The sequence below is a fragment of the Rhopalosiphum maidis genome, chromosome 1 (genome assembly GCF_003676215.2).
Source record: "Rhopalosiphum maidis isolate BTI-1 chromosome 1, ASM367621v3, whole genome shotgun sequence".
Lineage (NCBI taxonomy): Eukaryota > Metazoa > Arthropoda > Insecta > Hemiptera > Aphididae > Rhopalosiphum > Rhopalosiphum maidis.
Window position 1 is genome coordinate 47819150 of NC_040877.1, and position 27930 is coordinate 47847079.

At 28.7% G+C, this 27930-nt stretch overlaps 1 protein-coding gene across 1 annotated transcript; it reads left to right on the plus strand.

Annotated features, from left to right (window-relative positions):
• The first annotated feature begins 251 nt into the window (after window positions 1-251).
• LOC113560857 (peroxidasin) lies at window positions 252-27694 on the plus strand. Its single transcript, XM_026966964.1, has 24 exons — window positions 252-551; window positions 18255-18326; window positions 18408-18479; window positions 18556-18699; window positions 18785-18856; window positions 19003-19178; window positions 19307-19424; window positions 19532-19704; window positions 19831-19979; window positions 20430-20550; window positions 21205-21366; window positions 21471-21741; window positions 23350-23471; window positions 24123-24392; window positions 24477-24710; window positions 24808-24996; window positions 25114-25322; window positions 25415-25615; window positions 25697-26032; window positions 26110-26455; window positions 26523-26640; window positions 26703-26914; window positions 26994-27259; window positions 27434-27694. The coding sequence occupies exons 1-24, from the start codon at window positions 283-285 to the stop codon at window positions 27464-27466; spliced, it is 4335 nt and encodes a 1444-aa protein (XP_026822765.1). The 5' UTR covers window positions 252-282; the 3' UTR covers window positions 27467-27694.
• Window positions 27695-27930: the final 236 nt, after the last annotated feature.

Sequence of the window (27930 nt, forward strand, 5' to 3'; positions counted from 1 at the left end):
CCAAGTAATATAATGAAATACATTTAGAATGAATATTAAGAATACAACAACAAATAAAATCCGTGGATACTATGGATTCTATTATATGATTTGTACCTGTAAAAAGATACATCTAAAATGGACGAAAAAAAAAAAAAGTAAATTTTCAGTCTAAAAAACCGCACAAACAACGCAGATCGCGCTCGCGCCGGCCCTGTTCAGTAATGTATATTATGATTTTATTATACGTTATTATTCAGTGGCACGTGCGCGACGGCCGACCGTGCAGTGTGCAATGCGAGAATGCAATCAGTCCGCACGATGACTCGGCCGATGTATCACGTTGTTAGTTGGCGTCGCGCTGACGCTGTCGCCGCCGCCACCGCTGTTTTTCGGAAAACGATGGCTGCTCCGCTGTTGCTACTTTTGTTATTGGTGTTATCTTTGTCGTCGTTTCCTTCGGCCGCCGCTGAATGTCCGGCAAAATGTATGTGCTTCAAGACGACTGTCCGCTGTATGTTCTTGCATCTTGACCGGATACCCGACCGCATATCTCCGGCTACCACCGTGCTGTAAGTGTCCATAGGAGATAATCCCAAAGATAGAACGCCGTGTGTTAAGTTTAAAAACTAAGATTTTTTCAGTATCATAGCTGAGAAAAAAATTAGTTAATTATTAGTTAATCCTTCGAATTCACAATCAGCACTCACCAACAACTCAAGAATGTTTAAAAAAAAAACTCGAGGGAAGATAAATTAAATGTAATTTAATTAGAAGTTATAGGTATCTAATTGAAGTATTGAGAAGTTATAAAGTCATTAAGGAAGACGCTAAATCGATAACCCACGCATGTGTTTTGTTCGTCTTACTAACACACAACATGGAAAATTTGCATTTAATAACCAATTGTGTGTTGTTAGATTTAATATTAAAGTGAATTAACTTGCAATTATATGGGGCTTTTTATGATATTTTAATTTTTAAGCAAGATGTTATGAGTTTTTTAAATGTTAAAATTTAAAAATGCTCTTTTCTAGCTTAAAAATGAAAATAAAGAAAAAATGCCAACGTTTAAGGACAGATAATTTTCTTATCTTTAACTTTGATATTAGGTTAATCTACTCTAATATTATCTTATATAATAAATCTAACAACATTACACAATTGATTTTACTTATCGGCAGAGTCAGCCTTCATATGTAGGGAGTGCATAATATATTTCTATAAAACTTAACCTCACGTAAAAAATGTTGTTATTATAATTTATACTGTACTATACTATGTATTTCATTTAGTAATATGTCACAAAATAAAATTATTAAAAAAAATATAAACTGTCTGGTTACCTCACTTACCAGTATCATACGAGTATATTTATTATACACAGCAATGACTCGCTTCATTCAGAATCTAAAAGAATTATAATTATTATATATAGAGATTTTTTTGTTTATGGGGTGCCACCACGTACTTTACACGGGGCACACCTCAATAGCTCTACTTATGATTCTACTAAACGCAAATTCGCTAAGACGGAGACAACACATGCGAGGGTAGTGTCCTATTAAGATATATAGTATTAAAACGATAAGTTTCTTATATAAGTATATCACATCGAATTTTATTTATACATTCGTAAGTCAATTAAAATATAAAACTGTACTCTGTAGTCTATACTGTTTCATGACTTGCAGAAAATGTGTTAAATCTCAAATGTAAAGTACATAATTGGATTAAAAAAAAAATATATTATGGGTTATTTAACACAATTTATATTTTGTAGGAATGGTCCGGAACACTTCCTCCTTTTGTTTATTAAACATGTATTATTATGTTTGTATTCTTACTCGCCATGGGTTAGGTTAGGAGATCTATTTTTAGACGTTGTTTAGGGATGTCCCGCGGGCATCATTATTTAAAATCCGGCTATACAGGCAAAAGTTTAGAATTATTATGTTTCCGACTAGACAAAAAAAAATTTTTCATCTTTTGTGACCATTTATTTTGTAGTTTCGTAAGCGTTTAAAATCGATATTAACGTGTAAACCTAAATGTACATATTTGTAGTTGTTTAAATGTAATCGAAAAAATAAGAGTTAGATTCAATTTATCATTAACTGCCAACAGGGATGAACTTAATCGTTTTTTGTTACTTTGTGTAAATCCTGTCAAAATTAATTTTATATTAGGTAGTACTCGTGCATGAATGAAAATGTTTTTATTATATTTTTACAAAATTTAGGGTTTGTGTATATTTCTAGGTGTGCTTATCAAATAGTTTTTTTAAATATTGTTTATTTCGTATTTAGTAGGTTAACATTTATTTCAATAATAATAATATATTAGACTTGTATTTCAAAAGAAATATAATTTTTCGATAATTGTTTACGATGTTAGTCTTAATATACAGCTTCTTAAGATTGTTGATTATTATGAATGTAATAACTTTTAAATTTAATTAAATCTGTAAAAACCACTGAATTATACTTTAAAGCTTAAACAATACAATTTTATATTTATCAGAAGAATAACATTAAAATGTAATCTCAACAATTCAATGTATAGTTTTTATTATTGTTAATTATAACTTTTAAATTTTTAAATTAATTAATTAAAAATGCAATCAGCGCAAGAATATTAAATGTTTTTTACTGCATTAAATTATTTTTAATTTCGTGCTGATCATTATTAATTATTACAAACGTCCTATTTTTTTTAATGCTTCTTGAATAAGTACTTATAGTTTTACATTTCAATACTGATGTGTATGTTTGTTTCTAATTTGTTATCAAAGGCTACATACCTACCTAAGCATATTTATAGGACGTTAAGAAAATATTTTGATTATAACTGGTTTAAAATAGTTTAAAAACAATTTAGCTATATTTTCAACATAATATTCAAAATACAGAAACCTTTCTTGAAATATAAGATTATAAACTAACCTAACCTTTGTTATTATAGTATATCTACGCATGCTAACGTTAAAATATAACACTGTGTATCAGTTTGAAATATATTATTATACTAGTCGTACGTTATCACTTATTTACATCATACATATTTTTTATGTACACCGATATGTTTAGACTATACGCAGGAATAGAAACACAATATACTTACCATTGATACCAATGTACCTACATATAATATAAACGTAAAAATATAGCACACGAGATTGGTATTTTTATAATTCTACACGTTTACAATGTTTGCATACACAACCTAATGATTTATTTCAAATCCTTTTCGCAAAATAAAATAAATATATACCTTACCTAACATATAAGCTATAATTAAATTATAAATTTAAATTTATAAGTCGATTTCAACCAAACCACATACTACAATTTAACTAAACCCTTCAACTTAAAAGTGAGTATAGTGGACAATACTTCTACCCATATTATTGCAAGTAGGTAAAAATAAAGAAACTTTTGAGCATTTTTAAATTTAATTATCAAACATTGAGTATTAAAACTAAAGGTTATATAAAATCTTTTGGTTTAGAAAATGAATTCGAATCGATTTAAGATATCGATATATAATAGTTATAATATATAACTAATTTGTCCAGTTATTAATCTGAAAAAGCGTAATTAACCGATGAAAATATAAAAATGCATACACAATTTTTAAAGTAAAACCTTGTTTAGTCAATAATGTTCAAATTTGTTTAAATATTGTTAGAAAGATCTAATAAGACAAGACGAGAAATCCAAACTTATTTTCAAATTCTATTTTAAGTAATCAACTAGTAAATAACTTATACACATGTTGAAAATACAATAGGTCTTTAAAAAAGAGATAATTTAAAATATCTCCAAGTGTTATTTTAAAATATTCTATCACTAAAGTGGCAAATTTCCTTTTCTTTGATTGGCAATTAACTAAAACACCAAAAACCGTAATATTATGGTATTATAATTTAAAATTACAAAGAGAAATAGATTAAATATATGTTTAGAATTCAAACTTTTTTTTTAGCCGACAGCCGTATAATATAGGTAGGTCGTAGATGCTTACCTACAATTTATTATTTTTTTCCGCTCGGATGTGTGAAATTAGTAAATATAGGCTTTATGACGCACATAAACAATAACTCACAAAACCCATGATAATTCCCGATTTTAAGCACAACGTTTTTGAAATTTTTGTACTTTTATCTATAATAGGTATATATGATTTTCCGTTTTTGTTGTATGTACGTTATACACATTATTATATAATGAATGACGAGTGAGAACCAGAATCAGAGAGATTGTGTTGTTATTATTATTATTTTTTAAAGTCTGAGTATAATGTATACACATTATGCTGTGGTTTATGTTTGTAGATCAAGATTAAAAGTATACAAAGAACATCTGGAATAATAATATATACGAAATGTATATTATGTCTCAAAAAGTACTTAATTTACGTAAATAGTGATTTTTCTTGGCGTTCATTGGTCAGTCGTCCATGTCTAAAGATTTAAATAATTGGGCGTAATTGAAATTATGAGTTTACGAGGTATGATTAGTAGTAGTAACAATGCAGTCAATACTCATGTCTTACAAATATTATCATTGATTATAAATTTTAAAATGTATAGACACTAATATTTATTGATGTATAATTAAAGATTATATGTTACTACTATTACATAATATCATAGTTTGTTAAAAATTATTTTAAATTGTATACTAAAAAACATTATGAAATATTTATTTTAATTCATATGATCAATGTCCGATTTACAATATAGCTATATTAATACGTATAGTAATAAAACATAATACTATACAATAAAAATAGATAATAATAGTAATGTCATTTATACAAAATTCAAATAGAATTCGGTATTTAGTGAAACCGAAAGAAAAAAAATACAATTTATATATTATAGACAGACAAACTGAGATTAGCGAGAACAATTTAAAGTAATTTTTAATACAATATTGTAATATGTGTATTAATAAAATACGAATACATGTTTAAAAAAAAAAAAAATCGTTTTTAAAAGCTAGAAAGAGTTTTAAATAATTTAATACCTAAAGGGTTTTGAGATTCAATTTATTGATTTTTCATTTTAAATTTGTAACGTTTATATAATTAAGTACGTAAAGGATTTATAATGTAAAAACAAACAACAAGCGTACTTTATATACAATCATATTTTATAAAAAATTTTTTTCTAACGTGAGGTATACAATCGATTTTAAATAATTTAACACGTTTATAAGATGTATCATTGTAATAAATGCAATCATTTGTACGTTTTTATCAATCAAAGAAATCATATAAGTGATCTATTGTAGGTAGTAGATTTAATGCATATTATTTATCATTTTAAATTATGTTTTTTTTATGATTACCGATGGTTTTATAGAATAGTAAATTAAATTAATAATCACGTGATAATATAGCCTATCAAATATTATGATCACGGTAGGAATTCTTAAAATGTTTTCAAAGAGGTTTTTTCAATTAGTATATTAACTATAGAAATAATATGACGAACCTAACACATGAATAACCTGATCTGTGGGCTTTACGAGTCATTACGAGAAATAAAATAATTACTGAATAGATACAGGAGTATATCTAGTACATATCGTATATAGAAATAGATGACGTTTAATTGAGTGAATTGCCAAAGGTATATAAAATATACTATGAATTAAATTAACTAAAAATAAAATGTCCGACAACTATATTAGTTGAAGTGTTGTAAAACTATAATAATAAAATTTAATGTACAAATGAAGCATATAATGTATTAATGTAGGCTAAATATTGGTGTATAAATATTAAATACAAGTTGTTTGCGGTAGAAGCTAGGACGCATAACTTACTGAGATGAGGGCACAAATGCATACGTCCGAACAAATTTCTAATTGTTTGGTTGGTTTCTGTTTCTTCGCTGTAACGAATTGAACAATTTAGATTTTAGAGGTATACTTACAATATTGGTTACTAAAAATCCAAAATGAGGTTATTCAAAATTAATAATAATAATAATGATCAGTCAGAGGAACTAAATTACTCCAATGTTTAGTCATATAGGGGTTGTCGAGTCGAATCATGTGTCATCAATCTTCATCGCATATATATGTACTCCTATCATTCACGAAAAAGTGTCGAATCATACTCCCACTAGTTCCACTATAGTTATTACGATAGTTCTCGTATTATATCAATCAAACATGGAGACCACGGAGTTCTGACATTCATACTTAGTAATATTATGAATTATGATGTACGACGTACTACCAAAACAACAGTTCCTACAAAAAGTTATTATTTAAAACAATATTTTTAGAACTGCTTGGACAATCGTGTTATTTATTTACATATTAAAATGCGATTATTATTAGTTCATAATACTATATACTATTGCTTAAATAAATAAATTTAATCAATGATCATTTTTAGCTTAGCACTTTATTACAGCATACGTAATAGCTATATAAACATTATAAACATAATATATTAAAAATAATGAATTCATTACAGTGATTAAATGCCGTCAAATGAGTATAATATTTTCCAATATAATACTTTTACATATCTATGTGGTTATGTAAATAAAATCTAGTGAAAATTATATTTTACCTTTGTACTTTTAAGTTTTTAATTTTTTTTCTAATTTTTTCCCTTTTACCTAATAATATTTAATTCGACTATTGTGAACTTAATTATCGTTTTGGTTTGACAGGTATTCCTATACTAAACTTATTATAGTTGTGAAATGTATTTCAATTTACAGTACTCTATAACTTCGAGTAGTATTTACTTTATACCGTAAAAATATCATTATAGGTTTAAAAACAACAAACATTTTCGAGTGTTTCGACCTGTGACCTAAGCGTGCAAACGTGTTATTTATGCCAATAACCCAAGCAACACAAGTAACCGGTTCTATTATATTTTATTATTTTATTGTGATACAGTGACTTATGTTACTTAACTGGTGTTGACTACACGTATACATGATTATAACATGGAAACATTTACTGGCGTCGTTCTACACGGTATACTCATATCTTCACAGTTTCACATATTTAGTTTTTATCACAAGCTCTTAAATTAAATGGATATCACCTATAAAATAAACCACTATATTTCAGTTTTCGAAACGATAACCTGTTACTATAATTTTCATACTTATAATTAAGTTATTTTATTAATGAGAGTATATTATAAACTATAATTGTTGGATGTGAGTCAATGTCCTTTCAATTTTACTCTCGAAAATTAAAAATCTCGACAATATTATCATCGTCATCAAATATAATAATTTATAATGTGTGAAAAAAATCTAAAATATATTATGAGCTAATTCGAAAACCAATCAGCCCGATTTATATGTGTCTCTCTATTTATCCAAGTTTTTTAGTGTTAGGATTTTGAATCCTTTTAAATGACTTAATGTAAAGTTAATAAAAAGTGCAGTATCGGGTCTGTTATTCAAAATCTGTAAAACTATAACACGTAAAATTAACTGACGTTTTAATTAAACCTAATTCGATCTTGATTGATCCTCTCGAGAACATAAATACATAATATTAATAATATTATGGTGTATTATAATTTATATTTATTGTATTGCTTATACGGTGAAAAAAATATAAGCATGCAATATGTTATGATAAGTATATTTTAATGCATAAAATAAATTCAAAATTGTTGATTTCAAGTTTTAATTTATTTGGTCACCGTATTTCATATAATGAAATATTATAGAAATACTGAACTAGGTATAAATAAATAAATTCATGGGTACAGCATAATAAAAATTAATTTACTATGAACAAACAAAAATCTGGGATCAAAACGTATGTATTAGATAACATTATAATAATTATATTAATATTTGTAAGTTATAAATGTGAGATATCAATGGATGACTTCGTTTATCAAGCGATTCATATGTTACGAATGTATTTGATATGATACGTAATTTATTTTATACGTCTGTATAGATTATTTATCTTTTAAAAAGTTGTAAAAAAAATGTATAAACGCAAATGCAGTATAAGCGATTACTTATCTCTCTACAATTAATACTCTTATGAATACGTCTCGATTCGGCGATAAACAAACATCATTTTATGTGGATTTTTATACTAATAAAAAAAAATCTACATAGAATATATATTAATAGTGATTGAGGATTTGTGATTACATACTACTAATACTCATTGTATAATATGATGAAAAATCGCAATTGGGTAAAATAAAAATACACATATTATTATATATGCAACTGTGTTGATGTATTAAATCCCTCGTTTGACGAGCTCTACCCTCCACACAGCGTTTCTATTATACGGTTGTCGTTCAGACGTGATACACTGATACAGCATGCTGCATGCATGGTTTTAAGTTACAATATATTATATACATATATATATAATTTGTATGTACCTTGTGTTCGTCAAACTTTGGGTAGGACGTTCTGAGTACGACTGTATTTTGATATCTCGTATAATATTATGATATAGTACAGTTAGAAATAGTTTTGTTTTACCAGTGTGCCGACAGCTCAGACACGATGAATACCGTCATTTCGATTTCATAAAATATGACGTATCATATTTTTTTTTTTTGCTATTGGACTATATTCAATCAAGATTTCACACAAAAATAAACCGGTTATTGTTGTATATAATAGTAACACATTATGACGTTTCGACAAAAAGCATACGATTTATGCGTCAATAAATCTTTGAGTACGATCCTTACAACAATAATGATTATATATATTCATCATCGTTGATAGTGTTCGGTAAAGTTAAACTGTTCCACCAAAACAGAAAATTACATTCGACATAATCGTGATAAACGCACGAACCGCGGATGTTACAAATTTCTACGTACTCGACCATGGCGTTGTTAAATTGTACCTTACATTTTTGAATTATATATATATATATATATATCCTATAATTCAGTCAGGATTAAACATCCACAAGACAACACATTAACTTTGATGAAGGGTTTAAAACAAAACGTTTGATGATGGTTTGGGTAGACGTTATTAATATTATTAACAGTATATAGCATGTATTTGGGGATCAATCTTGCCATTGAATTTTTATCTATTGTATACTTTAACTTTGGACATTTTGACGTTGATTCTGCCCGTATTTTTGATGAACAATATAACTATACCTTTTATCAGATCATACAGTTAAATATTTAGGCCTTACATTTGACAAGAGATTAACTTGGAATCAACACATAAGATCAAACATTAATTTTAAACTCTCATTCTTGTATGTTTAAAATTACATTATTAAAAAATAAATTCCCAAGTTTAAAAACTATTTTATTAGTATAAGACACTAATAAAATAACTATGTGTGTGTGTGTGTGTGTGTGTGTGTGTGTGTGTGTGTGTGTGTGTGTGTGTGTGTGTGTGTGTGGGAGGGAGAAGGATTAAACAAAATCTTAACTTACCAGAATATCACACTACGCAAAATAACCAAATAACCACGAAAACTCACTGATCAGAAAATTAAACTCTTTACCGCATTCTTAAAATCCTGGCCGTTAATTTAAAAGGAGATATTTTAGAAATATTTTGCTTTGAGTCGTATGTTTTTTTTCGTTTATATTATTTTTTAAATATTATCAATTATCATTAATATCGTTAAATAATTGATCCGCACATACATTATTAATACCGAACCTCACAGCGCAAGATTTATGATACATATGGATACATATAGATACTTTTGGGTTTCGCTACAAATTGGCGATGGCCGCCGCGATGTACAAGAAATGGTTGGTGTTAAATAGCCGGGCCGGAAACCGAATCTATTAATAATAATCAGCCAGTGCCCATTGTCGCTGTTCCAGGACGTTGCAGCAACACGTGTTGATGATCTATCTTGCAAGCGTTTAGATCGGTCCACATTGATTATGGTACACATTTTTAGGACTGTGTTCTATATATATATATATAAATAATTTATTTACATTATAATACACAGAGGGCATTAGAGTTTTAAGTTGTTCATTTCACTAAGTATAATCGAGCACCTATTTTGCGTTTTGCAAATAATAAATACATGGAATCTTTAAGATCACGTACAATAACTATTTTACTTGATTTTAAACATAATAATATTGTATTACTAAATTGTAAATCTAATTTTCGTTCTTAAAATTCCCTATTTTGATATGTCACAAAATTTTAAGATTTCCGTGCACTAGCGTTACAATCGTCTCATGGCTTTATGAAAATGTGGCATCAAATCCGTCATCGCGAAATTTCAAAAGTCGTATATGACTGTGTGCACACGTTTTTCTTAAGTTAGAGGGTGCTTATATATCATTTATGTTCTCCTAGTAATAACTAATAAGCACCCATAGCGCCCTCCAACTATCATTAGATGTACATATAACACATGTTTGACATATAAAATTATCAAAATAGTTGGCGGACATATTATAATTATATTATATCTGCATAGAATATAGATGTGTGACTGTATGAGTTGGAAATTAATATTTTTGGCTTGTCAGTTTTTGAACTCTTCGTTCAACGGTTAAACTCTCGCCGATATACATGATACATTCTGATAGTAAGTTTTTAATATCGGATATGGATTTAAAAATAAAACGATATGAAAATATGACGGATTAAAGAGGTAAAGTCTTTAGTTCTGTAAAATCTAACAGATGATGAAGACATTTTGAGGGCATCTCATATTATACATAAGGTTTTCTATATGCTTTAAATTTATTTCGTGGTATTTAATTTTTAAGTTCGTATATAAATGCGTATATTATTTTTTTTTTAGTGATTGTAATTTTTTGTTAAAATAATGTAAATATAGTAATAGTTAAATTATTTTTTGTCACAAACATTGTATTTGAAAATGCCATTGATCTCTGTGTGTATAACAATACAAGTAATTTACTTTAAAGTAAAGTTTAAAGTTTAAGTACTAACCCATCGATAATATTTTTAAATTAATAAGTAAAACCTCGATAAGACGGAATCGCTTGGGACCATGCAATTTTTCCGTGTTAACAGAGTTTCCGTTTTGACGGGGTTCAAAAAAAGCACCAAAAAATTTTTCCATATTACCAGGGTTTCCGTTTTACCGAAGTTCCGTCTTTTCGAGGTTTTACTGTATATTATATTATACTATACTTTTCAAAATGTTGTTATATTTAAATTTAATGATAGGTGTTTTATCTCTATCGTATTGCTCTTAATTTTAAAAGCTTACGCTTGCAGCCGATTTGCGGTGCCGCGGCCGTCGTCGACGCATGTTTGTATACTTGCCGAAAATTGTCGGCGGTGAGACGTATACCTAGTCCAATAAATCACGATAATATTAACTCATTATTTTCATCGGGACAGCTCGTGCATATATCATGACTTTACATATACTCATTATAATGTTAAAAGTACGAATACGTGCAATGTATAATATGTATATAGTTATATTATATCGGTGTGTTATTATATTTATTATCGTAATCGTTTATACAACATAATATACAGACACATATTACATATCATAGTACTATTATATGAGTGTATAACACGGTCTCATCGGATAAATAAGACGCCCGACAGATGAAAATCGGCAGACCGTGTAAATATATATATATATATATCAATATTATATTGTTATTTATTATGTTATTATTATATCGTTACGTAGAGAATAATATTATCTTAGCTTGGAGGGTTTACTCAACGCGCCGAAGTACCGGACTATATTATACTAATATACTATAATATATATATAATGTATATGCATATACGCGTATAATACATAATATATTATGATATAGGCCGATTATGCGCCCGATCGCGTCTATATATTATATCGTGAAAACGTTCTAGATCGGATGTTCGTTGTTCGCCGGGCCCTATGTAATTTATTAACGACCGGTTACGTGCGTGTTCCGATACGTCGTTTTTCACGTCTGTAGGACCCGAGGCAACGCTTAATTTTACGCCGAGCGGAAGAAAAAAATAGGTACACAAAAACGGACTGTGTCCTATTTATCCTGTACAAATATAAGTATACTTAAAATGATTTAGGTAAACTCTTGTTTGATGTTGTGCATCTTGAAAGTGGGGCGTTTATTGGACTGTTGTTGAGTTAGTTCTCGAGTGTTATATCTTAAATTTTGGCTGCTAAATCGTATTTGGTTTCTGCTTGAAGTTTTCAAGTTTATTCTTAAAGTCTAGTTTTAGTTTGATTTGAAGCAGTATTATTTTAAATATAAAATCAAGTATATATTATTTGTATAAATAAACTATGTACACAATATATTGGTATATTGGTATAAACCTAGTTTATACTCACACGGTATTACAGATATATACATAATATATTAATAATGTTCAAAGTTAAATATTTTATACACAACTAATTTTTTTTAAATATTTATTTAATACAAAATGGATATTTTTATTAAAATATTATCTTTTTAAAGGGATTTTTATAATAATAAAATAATACCATCCTAAGCCCGTATAAATGGTAAATACAAATAACAGATTAACTTTATAGGATGTTGCTTAATAACGCATACAAGTTAAATTATTATATATTCTATAAAATTAATCGTTACAATTCAAAACTGTGCAAAGATCACAGATAGATAATTCTATGTTGAATCATAAATAAAAAAAATTTACATCTAACAACACGGAAGAAATAAAAACGCGTTTATTGTATTTTGTTTATATTTCACGTCTTTGGTACCGATGTTAATATTAGGTAGGTTGTTAATTCAAACAAACTACAAAGATTCTTTTTACTTTACATATTATATTGTATATAGGTACCTATATAATATTTCATATTACCACAATTCAGTGGTGATTATTTGATGTGTAAAGTTTTTTTGTCGGTTTTCAAATTATCGTTTAGGTATTCATTTTTTTATTATTTTAATCACGAGTAAAAATATACATAACGATATATTATTCTTATCTTTAATCTAAATTTGTGGCTATTATAATATTGTAATATTAAACGATTGAGATGATAATTAAATGAAGTAATTTAGTAATTATAAACATATAATATACCCTCCAGGGGAGATTCTGTATATGCATTAGGTGTACACTTAAATACCTACTTCCGATGGCGCCACTCTTTGCTTTTGGGAGAATTTTATAAATTATAATTTATAATAATATTATATAATGTGGTAAACCATTTAATAAGTAGATTTTCATGGCATTATGGCAATTAGGGCGCTAAAAATAAAAGTGAGATGTTATAAAAGAGTGCATTATACTTTGAATAGTTATTAATGTGTAAGATATTTAAATATAAACAATTTATTGGTGGATTATACGGGGCATGTAGATTGTAGGTACATCAAAATAAAATAATAACATAGCTTGTGTTATACAAATAATAAGCGTTATTATTATGTAAGTACTACGTAGTACTCAGCAAGATCCGCCACAGATAAAATAAATGATACATTTTATTTTTGATAAAATAATGTTGCGTTACCTCCGCAAAATCTGAAATATCTAGAATAGCAGCAGCCGGTAGAATGTATAATAATAAAATACAAATCATCGTCTAAAAATAAAAATACTTATAGGTACATAAATATTTTAATTAATTTATATTCTGCTGACAATTTCAGATTTCTGCGCTATTATACAGGGAGATTCGTTAACCATGTTTATTATTCAATCATAATTTTTTTTTTATTACTGCATTTATTAACATTTTTTACTTGTAAGTTATCTTAAAGAATATATTTTCAAGTACTTCAATATTTTAAGACATTTAAGATTCTATCTCTATTTTTTTAAATACATTTTTAAGCGGATGATTTTTATTTTGAAAATGTTAATGTAGGTATTTAAACTCTAAATTAAAATGCAAACGAATAGTTTTTGAGTCATTTAACTTTGCATATTAAGGATAATGGATTTATTGTATAATAGGTTTAAACTTTAAATATATGTAAGCTTATAGGGGAGATTTTAATATTATTATTATTAAAATATTCATCTATTTACATTTTTAAAAATTGTCCGATTATAACGAGTACTAGACAAATTAATACTGTATAGATATATTTTATATTTAAACAAATATGTTCGTTCGCGTTAGTAGAAGTATACAATAATATTTGATATGCGTATTATATGAGGTGGGTGATCGATGACGATCCACTTGAGGTCTATGCGATTACATTATGTAAGTTATTTATATGCATTATTTTTTTGGGTTTAATAAAGTTCAAAACGATATTTTTAATTTCTTTTTTGACCGAGAACCTAACAGTTATTGTTGTGTGTCATGTAAGTGCATTTTAGTTTTAACACTCTACCTATTTCAATGAAATAATATTTTTAATATCGTAAAAGTAGCGAAAAATAAAAAGGATGGGGCACCGTGTAAAAAGAGGGTGGATAGAAAATGAATATTTTAACTACTGCAGATAGAATGTTCAACTAGCAATCAAGTGCTAAATGGAATATCAATTTTAGAGAATGGAGCGGGCGGGCAGGCGGGCGGGTGATATAGTCAAGCAAAAAAAAAAAATACCTTTTTGAATAATAATTGTTTAGGACGGGTGGGGAGAGCACTTACCTAAAAACTACTAATAATTATACACGATGCGTATATAGACTCGTTTTTTTTATCTCTCATACTTAAATGGATATTTTTCCGTTTTCGTATAATTTATATAGTATATAACGTCGGAAAAGTAAAAACCATTTGAAATCTCCGAACGACGAAAACCAATTAAAAACCCGTGCGAGTAATGGATGTCGGGTCATTTCCATGAGCTATCCCATCACGGTATTTGTTAAAGGTATCGTAGTATATTAAATAATATGTTTTTAATGTCACAATAAACGTTTATACAGTTATAATAATATATTATATTCACTTATAATGTATAACTAAACGCGCATTTGAATTCGATAACTATATTTTCATCGACGTTCGTGATTTTAGACCACTCCTCCTCCTGCAATCGCGTTCGCGCTATATGCTACCGAGTCCACACTTGCACGGGGGCTTAAAAAAACCCTAACAATAATTAATAGCACACGTGTAAACATTGTAATTCAATACGTGTATACCTCTTACATATCTACCTACCATATCGAGAAATCCGTGGCCGGCTGCAAGGTGTATGGCGATTATGTTCACGCGTTTTATGGACCGTCTAAAGTTTTAATTATGAAAAAAAACTATGTGTAAAACAAGATAGGCAGACACGTAGTGTTTCGGTTATATCGTATAATACAGTATCGCACAAACCCAATTTCCGATCGTTTAAATACTGCAACTTGTGTTCCGATCACTATAATAGCGATCGTTGCTATTAAGATTGGAAACATACGAAATTTTAGTTTTAAAAAATACTCAAATAGGCAGTTGTCCCCAAATCCCCGGCAGGCGAGGTCAAGGTAATAATATTCAAATACTTTTACTTGAATCCTACATAACATTGCACTGCAGTATCTGAGTACCCAACCCATATACGCACGCGTACCTGTTGAAAAAATGTGGAAAAGAAGATTCGCCCGGTTAGAAGCATATATTATTAATATTATGTATATGTAAGATTGATGGAACATACGTATAATGATTATGACATGCATGGTGTATATATGTATAATAATTAATGATATTACATATAACGTATTTCCATGCACGCACACATCTCGTTATTAATTACCGTACGAACCTGTGCCCATGCTGCTGAAGTGCAGAAGACATAATACTATCATTATATGGCTTGTGTATGGCTCTAGAATTCTAGATAATTATAATAAAATATGATAATATTATTTTACGGGGCGGCACGTGTGGGTGTAATAAGTAATAGAGTCGTGACGGGAGAGGAGCACAGCTGCAGAAGACAGCCGTCGACGACTACTACGATGACGATATTATTGTTGCTATTATACGCGTAACTATATTGTAGAAGAATATGTATAATATTGTAGAGAGTGATTCAAAAAGCATGCTCAGTTCTCACTTCTATTTTTTAAAACCTAATGAATTTATTTAAATTCTAATACATACCGGGAATTTTTAAATATACTTAACTTAAAGACCACACTGTCAAATTTTTAAGACTTTTTGTATTATTCAAGCAATGTCATGATATACATTTCTGTTTTTCAAAGGAGAAACGCCTTTTTTACTGTAAGTTATCTAATGGGTAATTTATTGGAAAATTTTAATATACCTAAATTAAAATTTGAATGATTTAACAAATATAAGGAATTTGAAAATTTGATCTTTAAGTATATTTTAAAATTCCAAAAATCAGATTTTAAAGAATTGCAGTATTATAGAAAAAGGAAGGTGATTATGCTAGGCGAATCACTTTGTATTTTATCATTGTTGGCGGCGGTCCAACGGCTGTGGCGGTCTACTGGTTCGCCGCTCTTCCGTCAAAAAGATTCAAATTAAACAATTAAAGATAAACGAATATCATACGAGTACACGATATACGCATCATAATATTATTATAGTATCCCGAGCACACGTCTTGCCGTACATATACCTAACATAATATTCCCGCCGACGCGCATTATAATGATTATCAATGGCCCGACGTCGTCAAACTCGACGAATCGTGTGTAAGTCTATTACATTATTATGCACCGGCTTGGGAACCACGTGTATGCCACATGTGTGTGTTTCGCTCATCGCGATACACCGGAGTAAACACAATGGACCGCGAGTAAAACGAGATCCATACATGTGTACCTCCGACTTAATTGATTTTTTCCTCTCTCCGCGTTCAGTGAACGAATTCTATATGCATTTCGTATATTTGTTTCGGTCCTTAGAATCGTAATATAATTAAATATATTATATAATAATAATAATATTACATTATATATTACTATTTATATTATAATACATAATAATATACGATGTGTAGTTGTACACTGTATAGTTATAATGATTTTTTTTTCTCAATCGTCTGATCGTATCACATACATTTTAAATTTAGTATGTTATCATGATTTTTCAAAACTGTAAAATGTATTAGAGTGAATAAAATTTGATCAATATTTGTATTAAATTACTATACCTGTTCAAGCATATACAGACCAAATTTAATGAACTAGCCAGATTGACGAAAATTGTGTTTACTTAATGAAAATAAAATAATTATTTATATTTAAAAGTTAAATTTTAATGATTTGCTTTCTAAATAATTCATTTATTATTTTAACATTTATTTAAAAAAAAATATCATTTCAAATTAACTGAAATTTGACTTCAAAATTTTGAAATTTTTAATACATTATTGTGATTTACTTTTTTAATGTAGGAGGTAGTATAGAAGTTATTTTTAAGATTGAATACCGAAAATTACTTATTGTTTTGAAATACTGTGGTATAATATTATATCAAGTCATGTTATTACAAGAACGTTGTGATTATAAAATATGTAATTTTTTTTTATTATTTAATTTTATTTATAACAATAATAATTATAACTATAATATCTAGTAAGAGATTAAGTACTGCACCTTTATGAGAAAACTTATATGGAAGTCCAGGGTAGTCTACAACTTAGAATTTAACGACAACTTTAAATAATTATCATGAAGTTATTTAAAATACCTAAAAATAATACTATGAAAGTGAAGTAAAATATATTTTAAGTAATTTAATTTGTATTTTAAAACATGTATATTGTATACGTATGAACACATATTTGTTATATTATAACTGCTTGTATTCGTTGAGTTAAATTAATCTCTACTGTCAATTGGGCTCCATTTTAGGTATGCATTTACGTATTATTTAGAAAATTACTGTTTTTGGTCAAAATTAAATGTGTATTGTAAATAATATACGTCAGTATCGATAATATTAAGCTGTTTTTACGTTATTTAGTCAGTGGTCTGCATAACGTTAATAATTATCGTTTGACAAAATTAATTTGTCGTAATGGCGTCACAATCGTTACATACACTGTATATTGTGCACTGCATATGTTTTAATGTTGAAGTCTCGAAATTAACAATATATTAAGACATATAGTTTAGGAAAAATTATTTTTATGACAACCATAATTTAACTGTATGCTGGTTTTAATATTAATAAAAACCATTAGATTAGTATTACATAATTCACTTATGAATAATTGTGTATTCATATTCGGTCTCTGTATACACGCGACAAATAGAAAAACATGTAAAATAATTTACATAACAAAAGCGTTAATAATACTATTAAATAATCGTATATTTTGTATAATAATTGCTAAATGATTTTATATCGTTCTAGGGACCTGAGATTTAATAAAATAAAAGATGTCGAACCGAAAACATTAGCTCATCTGACAGAGTTAAACACTTTGTAAGTAGTTGTATTATAATTATATACATTAAATTCATAAATAAACAATAAATATAATCCAAAGTTTAAACATATTTTCAGACTATTGAACAACAATAATATAAATGAACTGAAAAATGGTGCATTTGCAAATCTTTCGAAGCTTCGATTATTGTAAGAATACAAAATAAATTGTTAATATGTGTGTGTGTGTTCATCGTTGTTCTATAATAAATTATTTATTTATTAGATATTTGTATAAAAACAAAATCGAAAATATCGAGCCTAGGGTTTTTAATAACTTAACGAGTTTGGAGCAGTTATACTTGCATTTCAACAAAATTCAAAAGCTCAATTTGGAAATGTTTCAGGGACTTACAAAACTGGAAAGACTGTAAGTATCATTAAGTACATTTTTATTGTGATTGTATTATGCATATAGCCTAGTGAAATAATTAAATTACACATTTTTTAAATAGATTCTTACACAACAACAAGATAAGAAAGATTCCACCGGGTACATTTGATTCATTAACGTCATTGGCTCGTTTGTAAGTTGACATAAGCTATGTTAAATATAAATATATTAATATATTATATATAATAAGAATAATAATAACTGTTATAATACCTTTTTATACTTCCGGTGTTTGAACTATTGCGTATCTAAACAGAACAAAAATGCTTTTTATTGTAGACGGCTTGACAGCAACCTGTTGACGTGCGATTGCGATATATTGTGGTTGGTAAACGTACTGAAGAAAAGTCACAACTCGGGAGAAGAATCCGGTCAGTTCACTGCTACGTGTCAGTTTCCCGTCGAAATGAGTGGAAAATCGTTAATGGAAATGACCGAAAATGATTTTCATTGTAGTGAGTAATCGGTTTAATTAACTATAATATGCTTTATATAATATAAAATACCTATATGATGTACGTTTCAATCTACCAATATTGCTTGAAATAGTGACGTATTTATGTTGTACGTTTTTGGGTTTCAGACGAGTTGCGGTTTAAAGAAGAACCTAATGACGTGACCGTGTCGTTCGGAGGTTCGGCGTTTTTCACGTGCAAGGTGGAAGGCAACCAGAACGTGAAAACGATTTGGACTCGCGATAAGTAAGACTTAAACGAAACAAAGTATATTAAAATCAAAAACATATAATATAAATCGTATTTAAAATGTTTCTACATGTATTGTATATTAATACGTTGTATGTGAACAGTAACGAGATTGATATGAGCGATTCGAGGTATTCGATGACCAACGACGGACTAATGATCAAATCCACGTCGTTAAAGGATGTCGGAACGTATGAATGCATGGTAAAAAAAGAAAACGTCGAGTTGAAGTCACGACCAGCCAAAATAATATTAGAGTCAAATGCACCAACCGGCTGTAAGTGCATTTTGCCCTAATGGATTATTATTGTTTAACTGTTGTCGGGAATGAGTTGTTATATATATATATAATGTGATGAATTTGACGTATGGTTTTTATATATTATTGTGCATTGTATAATAGCACCTCCGGAAATAATCGTAGAACCGGGCCACAAGACGGTGTCGGTAGGCGATCAGTTGCGACTCGCGTGTGAAGCCATTGGAGTGCCTGAACCATCTATAACGTGGGCCAAAGACGACATCAATCTAGAATTTGGCCAAAGAGTACAGGTACGATTTTTCCTACGTGATTTTATCGTTCAGTAATTTTGTGACAAATCGGCTTACACAAAATTGCATGTTGCTGTTAAAAAAATGTCGATCAAAAATCGTTTAAGTTTAGTACGAAATTAATTCTCGTAAATTGTGTAAACATAAAATGTTGAAAATTGTTTGCAAATTAGTTTGATTAATATTATTAACTATTCATAAACATACAATAATTTATCGTTGAATTTAAATTTAACACGTTCATTACAATTACTTATTGAATGATGAAGAAAACTCGATACTCCGTTTTTTTTAGTACTTATTGTCGTGTAATCGACTTTTTTTATTTATTTTTCTTTGTTATTAATAATTATTACAAAGAAAAACTAATTATTAGTACGTTCCCAAAACGTATTTAAAACTATTGCACTATTGATTAAAATGTTAATCTTTCACATATTTTAACTGTAGGTATTTCAAAACAATACATTGATTATATCGAAAGTGGAAAGAACGGACGTCGGTCATTATAAATGCGTGGCGTCCAATTATCTGGGGAGAGTATCTTCCGAGGCGATGGTTAACGTAAACGGTAATATCCTGTACATACTCGATTATATTATCATACGAGTTCTAAAACTTGTATGGTTTTTGATTTGGCTATCACTTGGTTGTTATGGGGTGAATCGAAATATATTTTTAGGAGTTCAGTTCTATTTATAAAATATATATTTTTTAAGTTATGAAATATAAGTATTATAATTTGTAAATAAATAGGCGCATATGGATTATATAGAAACCTATATAGTGTGTATTAACAATAATATTTAATGATAATAAATTTTTTCGTTATAATTTCCAAATAATCAGATATTATTTAATTATATAATCTATATTATTTAGTGGATTTTTTTTCTTACTAATATCTTTAATACATTAATCTTTATTTTATTATTATACTCGTATTATATACGTTCCGTATAACTCTGTGACCTGTGGTCCAATGACCTCCTTTTTATAAATAATTTTTCTCAAAATGTCAGCCAAATAATTTTATTTAATTATAAGCAACAGTGAATTTCTTTAATTTAAATTCTTCTGTATTAATGTGAGTTGATAACAACATTTTGGTAAATTAAAGTAATTGTAGACAAATTATAAAGATACAGACTAAGAAAAAAAAATTGAAATATACTAAAGTGGCTTTTATAATTTTATTCCACAAACCGATATTTGTCGTATTTAGCTCCACCAGTCATCGTTAGCGCTTCCCGTGATATAACCGTGAAGACTGGTGCTACTGTTGAACTTCAGTGTCTAGTTGAGGGCTATCCAAAACCAGTTGTAACTTGGTTCAAAGACGGCCGTTCGGCCATACCGGGTCCGAGGACATCGTTCCACAACGAAAGTATTTATTATATATCTTTATTTTCTATCTAAAAATATATATATATCCTAAGACTATAATAATATATTATTATTGATTCCTTTTCACGTTTTCAAATGTTTAAGGAACAACATTACGTATTGAACACGCTAAAGACGGTGACAGGGGTATGTTCACGTGTTTGGCTCAAAATTTGGCCGGGTCGGCCGAGAGCAACATCGAAATAAAGGTCAGAGGATACGGTCCCAGACGTCCAAAGCTTTTGATAAAGCCATTTGATATGGAAGCCCCGCAGAGAACGAGCATTGAAGTGCCCTGTAAAGCTGACGGAGATCCTACACCAAACATCACTTGGACCAAAGATGGTGTTGATCTTGTTCAAGATCAAAACCACAAGTTAGTGCAAGCTACAAATTATTTATTTTATTTTCTAATAGATTTTATGTAATTTCGCTATACGCGTACTTTCTTTTTGACTGAAAGTATTTTTAAAAAAACTTGCCAAATAATGATCCATTACATCGTAGTTACTTAAAAAATAATTAAGGTTGAATCCTTAAAGGTTATGTAAGGTGTAAGTTGTAAATTATTTTTATCCCTGTAGCTTTGATATAATATATTTTACCAATATTGTCAATCATTTTCAAAAATACTATTGAAAAAAATAAAAATATCTTAAAATAATTTGACTTAAAAACAATGTCAAATATATTTTCACCAAAACAATAAAAAACTAAATAAATTATTAAGATAATAAAAATATAACTAATAAATAAATGTAAAAACATAACTAGCAATAAACAATAATAGCAATTATGAAAAGATATGCTAAATAAAGTTTGTTATTCCTTTTATGAGATTATACAAAAAAAAAAATAGTAAGCTAGTCTGTACCGATTTACTATACATAAGGTTTCGAGTGGGTCATAATTAATTATTGGTATGTTAAATTTGATTTCAATGATATTAAATCATGTTCATGTATACGAAAAATAATTCTAAACGGAGTCGGTATTCAGAGTAATATATTACTGAGTAATGATATGTTTTTTTTACCTATATATTGCATTTATTATATTATTAATATTTAATTATTATAATAATATATTTTAATACCGTATGTATATAGGTACTTAATATTTAATAACATATTTTTGTAAATACTGTATAATAATAAAAATAAATTCATAGCAACTATAAATAGATAATATATATTTTAAAATAAATCCAAAACATTACCATGTATAGTATAATTCATAATACTGTAAAAAACATGAAGGTTTAAATTCCTATGAATAATGTTCTTAAATTATAACAAAATAATGAACATTGTTATTTTTCGTTTTAATAAATAATTTAAGTTGTTTATTCAAAATAATTGTCTAATTTTTTAGATTTTATGGTTTCAGTATGAAATACTTATGAAGAATCTTGGTTACATTTTCAAAACTAAGTAAAAATGAAAAGGTTTTACGAATTTTGTCAAAATTTTTACTTCAAATGTATATTAAAATACGTTTATATATTCTTAATGTTTTATAGAGATACAAGAGAAACTAAATTTTCAAAAATTTTGACCCAGTAAATAATTTTTATTAACATTTATGAAAACTGAACTAAAAAAAAATTGGAATATTCTCATGTCCCCAAATAAAAAAAAAATACTATAATATAAGCATTTAGTGAAACTTTGAAGTATCTACGATTATTCGTTTTTGAGTTACATAAAAAAAAAAAAACAAAATCGATTTGTTAATTTGAATATAAACCTCCACTTTTTTTTTAATTTTTCAGATTATAAAATTACTTTTAGGATTATTTAACTTTTAACTTCCATAATATCAACTAAATCTATTTTGCTACCAGAAACCTCCTACAATTTTAAATGGAAGCATTTTTAGTGCCCCAAAAAGTGTTTACACACATAAAAAAAAAATTCGTTAGATTTTTAGTATATTAATAATGAGTAGATATAATAATAATTATTGATTTAATGGATTTTAGAATCAATAGCGTTGGAAGTTTACGCTTGTTCAACATATCTTTCGCTAATTCTGGTGTATACGAGTGCACGGCCAAGAATATACATGGACAAGAGTCAGCTAGAGGCACAATTGCGGTTCTAGGTAATTACATATTATAAATCGCACAATTTTGTTACTACACTATTATATATTTATATATTAAATAATTATTTCAATGCAGCTAACCTAATAATGTATCAAGGGCATTGATCGTTGATAATTTTAAAGTATAATTCGACCAAATATGGGTACATTTTTAAATGTTATAATTTATAACATATTTGTTTATAAAAAACCAAAAATGTATTATACTGCGTTTCGATACCGGACTAAACTTACGGATGAATATTTAGAACAGTATCTTCGATTAGCGGCGAGCAATTACTATTTTCCATATCATGTTAATTTATTTAAAATTATACAGATATTATTATTTATAATCAAATACGTTTCTTATACAAGTATATATTTTATTCTCTAAAATTGTTTAGCATATACCTATATAAATAATACTAATCTTGTACTTATCACACTGCCCGTCAAGTCGATATCCCAAGGAAAAATATTTTCTTGGTGTAAATTTATCAAAAAGGAATTTGGATGACCATCCATGCTATTTAATAACAAATTTAAATTTACAATTATTTAAACAATATTTATTGCTTGATATACATTTGTAATGATTTTTATTATACTAATATTATTTACAGTTTTTATCAAAATAATAATAATTTTAATTTGATTTCTATACAGGTGACGTGTTGGAACAATCTCCCGGTGACCGTTTTGTCAGTTTGGCATTCCACGAAGCCAATTTAGAAGTCGATAGAGCGGTAAACGCTACGATTAATTCTTTATTCGGTTCCGATGACAAAATTATGAATCCAGAAAAGTTGATGAGGATGTCTAGGTTTCCAGATGTAGTTGCCAGAGATGTGGCCAAATCTGCCGATATTTTCGAAAGGACTTTAGCAAACGTTCGAAAACACGTACAAGCTGGACTCAAAATTAACTTGACCGAAAGTAATAGTTATCTTTTAATTTTTTTTTTGTATTAATGTTTATAGGCAGCACCGAATAAAAATATTTTTTATTTTTGTTCTTTAGATTTTTCTTATAGAGATCTATTATCAGTTGAACAGTTAGACTTGATTGCAAATCTATCCGGATGTCTGAAATACCAAACAAAGCCCAACTGTAGCGACATGTGTTTTCATACCAAATATCGGACTATAGACGGCACCTGTAACAATTTACAAAATCCGTTGTGGGGATCATCGCATACGCAATTCAGGCGAATTTTGAAGCCAATATACGAAAACGGATTTAACACGCCGATCGGTGAGACTAATGATTAATAATATTAATTATTAATAATAACAATAACTCATGAAAAATACTTGCTTCGGTCAAATAACCGTTGTCCTGTATTTTGTAGGCTGGACTAAAGGTATGAAGTACTATGGCTTCGAAAAGCCCGGTGCTAGACTAGTATCGACGTCTATTATTCGCACAAACGAAATCACCTCTGACGAAGAAATCACGCACATGGTAATGCAATGGGGTCAATTTTTGGACCATGACTTGGATCACGCTATACCGTCGACTACTAAAGAGAGTTGGGAAGGTTTGTAGAAATCTGTAATATACATAGTGGTTTAAAACTGCAGTAAACTGCAGTAATCTGTTAGTTATTACTGATAATTTAATACTGTACCCATAAGCGTCTATGTTATATTTATAGGTCTGGACTGTAAGAAAACATGTGCTTATTCTTTTCCATGTTTTCCGATGGACGTACCACCAAACGATGATCGCATAAAAAATCGGAGGTGTATGGATTTCATTCGAAGCAGTTCCATATGTGGCACCGATACGACATCAGTGTTCTTTGATAAGTTACAGCCTAGAGAACAAATTAACCAATTGACGGCTTTCATCGATGGTTCACAAGTACGGTTACAAATAATAGTTTTGATAGATGTTTTGTTGGTAATAACTAATAAATAACATCTATTTTAATCATATAACAAATGTGTTTAAAGATCTACGGATTTACAAATGATCGTTCGTTTATATTACGAGAAGTTCAAACTGGTTTTGGTCTTATGCGAGGAGGTATATCCTCAACTTTTGGTAAAGAAATGTTACCAATAGCCGGAGCCGATGAAGTGGACTGTAGAAGAGACCTAACGGAGAGTGATACGGGATGTTATTTAGCTGGTGACATTCGAGCAAATGAACAGGTAATATAGTCTGACTGGGTTTTAGAAAAAACAGTAAAAATTATCAACCATTACTAGAAAATAAATTAATTAATATTTCAGGTGGGTTTGTTGGCCATGCACACGATTTGGATCCGAGAACACAACCGTATCGCTAGAGAATTACGCACAATTAATCCGCATTGGGAAGGAGACGTTTTGTTTCACGAAGCACGGAAAATCGTGGGCGCGGAATTGCAGCATATAACCTACAAACACTGGTTGCCCTATGTACTTGGTCCTAAGGGCATGGATATGTTAGGCCAATATCAAGGATACGACCCAACCGTAAATCCGTCTATATCCAATGTGTTTGCCACAGCTGCCCTTAGATTTGGCCATTCTATCATTAATCCGGTTTTGAGCCGACTCGATGATAACTTCACTACTATTCCACAGGTAATGATATTTTAGTATTTTACTTAGTAGAAATAGCATTGAAATGAAACTTTAAGAAATTCAATTATCGTACATAGGGAGATTTATCCCTGGGAAAAGCGTTTTTCACACCATGGCGTTTGTCCGACGAAGGAGGTACAGACCCGTTGATGCGTGGATTTTTTGCTGTACCTGCTAAAAGAAAAATGCCCAGACAAAACCTGAACGATCAGTTAATCGATCATTTATTCACATCAGCACATGCCGTATCATTAGATTTAGCGGCAATGAACATACAACGTAGCAGAGACCATGGAATTCCTGGTTACACCGAATGGAGAACAGTGTGTAACATGTCTAAAGCTGAAAGTTTCGATGATCTCAAAAACGAAATCAGTGATAATGAAGTGAGAAATAAACTCAAAGAACTGTATGGTCATCCAGGTAAGCCAAATTTGACTTCTACTGGCTACTTTCGAATAACATTATATTTGTTCTTTTTTTTTATCAGGTAATATCGATGTTTGGGTCGGTGGAATTCTCGAAGATCAAGTAGCAGGAGGTAAAGTCGGTCCGTTGTTTCAATGTTTATTGATAGAACAGTTTAAAAACTTGAGAAATGGTGATAGGTGCGTAAATTTGATTAAAATTGTTAGCCTGTATGATTTCTTAACATTTTTATTTTTTGTAGATTCTGGTATGAAAACCCTTCAACTTTCAGTCCAGCAAAACTTACACAAATCAAACAAGCGTCACTAGCTAGAGTTCTCTGCGATAACGGGGATAATATCACTCTGACATCTAGAGATGTATTCAAGTTACCAGAACTACAATCGCCTAAGTTATTACCATGCAAATCGATTCCAAGTATTGACCTAAGACTTTGGTTTGAATGCAATGGAGGTATAGACATAATATTATATTATATTTATATAACATGATTTTTGATAATTTGTATAAAAGACATACCTATGTATTTTAGATTGTCCCGGAGAAAATGCGTCTAAAGAAATAGATGAACTGAGGTCTAAAGATGCATTGGCTAAAGTAATGAATATGACTGAGGGAAAACTAGAAGGTCTAAGGTCAGTAGTTGATGGGCTTAAATTGGACATTAAAAGATTAAAACGCGAAATCAGACATTTAACAAAATCAAGTAAAGGTGGTTGTTATGACGACACAGTAAAAAGGAGGCGCAGAGAAGGACGTAGTTGGGCTTCTAAGAAATGCACTAGATGTGAATGCCGAGTAAGATACTATAAAAATAATTATCTTATTTTAAACTTTTACTACTATGTGCATGTTAAAATAAAAAACTAAACTACATGTATAACTACTATATTATATACCTATTTGATTTTCTTTGGAATATTCTTGCTCAAGAGGACAAAATTAATGTAAAATATAAATAATTTTTTTCAGAATTCTCAAATATTGTGCCAAAGTTTGTGTTGAAACGGATATTTAAAGATACTATAAACAGATCATTTTTTTTGTATATAGATAAATCAAATCCAACAACCTAATACACAATGTGTGATACCAGGTTTCACAGACCAAATTAGTTTTATATTTTTATGTATAATATCTAGTTAAGTAATATTGTAAAATATTTTTAATTTTTTGTTACTGAAAAAAAAAAAATTTTGAACTACAACAAAATAAATATTGATTGAATTTCTATGCATCATGCTTTTTTCAATTAATGATAATAAAATGAAAAATTAAAATTGTACCAACATATTAATAACTTAAATAGAAAATATATACATTATATTATAACTAATTTGATGTTTTAATTTCTATTAAAGTATTCTATACTACACATTTTTCTCCTTAAACTCTTTTATCAGGAATAATAAGAAACTATTGTTTAGTAGGTATATTTCAATATGCAATAAAAAAAAATTTATTTAAGT

Bases quoted from the DNA above. Each gene is read 5' to 3' on its own strand.
- LOC113560857 (XM_026966964.1), top strand. From the start codon at position 283: ATGCAATCAGTCCGCACGATGACTCGGCCGATGTATCACGTTGTTAGT. The intron at 552-18,254 runs GTAAGTGTCCAT...ATATCGTTCTAG, and splicing joins TCTCCGGCTACCACCGTGCT to GGACCTGAGATTTAATAAAA. The intron at 18,857-19,002 runs GTAAGTTGACAT...TTTTTATTGTAG, and splicing joins TTAACGTCATTGGCTCGTTT to ACGGCTTGACAGCAACCTGT.